The 1,029-nt window shown below is 46.2% G+C and overlaps 1 protein-coding gene across 1 annotated transcript; it reads left to right on the top strand.

The window, feature by feature from the left end:
- Positions 1–333: 333 nt before the first annotated feature.
- On the top strand, positions 334–626 carry LOC111874631 (histone-lysine N-methyltransferase SETMAR-like; the record flags this gene model as incomplete). The annotated part of the gene is made up of 1 exon (XM_023870277.1): positions 334–626. A coding segment is annotated over one exon (293 nt), but the record flags the coding sequence as incomplete, so codon positions are not given.
- Positions 627–1,029: the final 403 nt, after the last annotated feature.

The raw sequence follows: 1,029 nt of genomic DNA on the forward strand, positions 1-1,029 counted from the left end.
CACTTGCAGCATAACCGTGGTGGCAGAGGAGGCTGACTCCACGCCCCCCCCCTGCGCAGCGGCGTTACAGTGGCGGCAGCGGAGGATACTTTCACGCCCCCCTGTCGCCACGGCATTACAACGCCTGTGAAGAAATGCTGAGAAGCCTTGAAGCAGAAGGTGGTGGCTTCCTTTAGAGAATCGTTACTGGCGACGAAACTTGGGTGCACTACCACCAACCGGAAACAAAGAGAACGAACAAGGAATGGTGTCATTCCTCATCACCAAAGCAGTAGAAGTTCTGGACACAGCCATCTGCAGGAAAGATATTGACTCTCTTTTGTGACGAACTAGGCGTACTCTTGGAGCACTACACGCCTCGGGGGAACACTATCACCAGTGCCTCATATTCAGATCCCTTGAAGAATCATCTTCGACCTGCAGTCAGACCAAAGCGACGTGGGCTTTTGCAACACGACAATGCTCAGCCCCATACTATCTTTGCAACAGTTGCAACAATCCAAGACTTGCACTATAAGTGTCTTCCACATCCGCCATACTCAGCAGACCTAGCCCCAAGTGATTACCACATGTTTGGGCCACTCAAAGAGGTAATGGGAGGAAAGAAGTTCCATTCTGATGAAGAGGTACAGCAGGCGGTGCACGAGTGGTTGCAAAGACAACCACAAGAATATTTTCCTAGAGGAATCCATACACTTTGTAAATACTGGAGAGCCTGTATTGAACAAAATGGACACTATGTAGAAAAATGAAATAGTTGTGTACCGCTTTCATTAAATAAATTGAAATTAAAAAAGTTTTTACGGTTTTCATTTGACTCACCCTCGTACAAACATTCTCGCAAGAGGCTGGTTTTGAACTGAATCCACTCGTAGGGTGTTAAAGCACACATTCTCTCCATACACTCAGATATGTGGCGCCACAGAAATAGCAGCCCAAGTGGTTTCTAATGACGCGTAATAAAAAGATAAATGTAAAGGAAAAAAATAGATGATGTACACATAGTCCCAAACAGAGAATATCTCATGG

Source organism: Cryptotermes secundus, unplaced genomic scaffold (assembly GCF_002891405.2).
Source record: "Cryptotermes secundus unplaced genomic scaffold, Csec_1.0 scaffold20991, whole genome shotgun sequence".
Lineage (NCBI taxonomy): Eukaryota > Metazoa > Arthropoda > Insecta > Blattodea > Kalotermitidae > Cryptotermes > Cryptotermes secundus.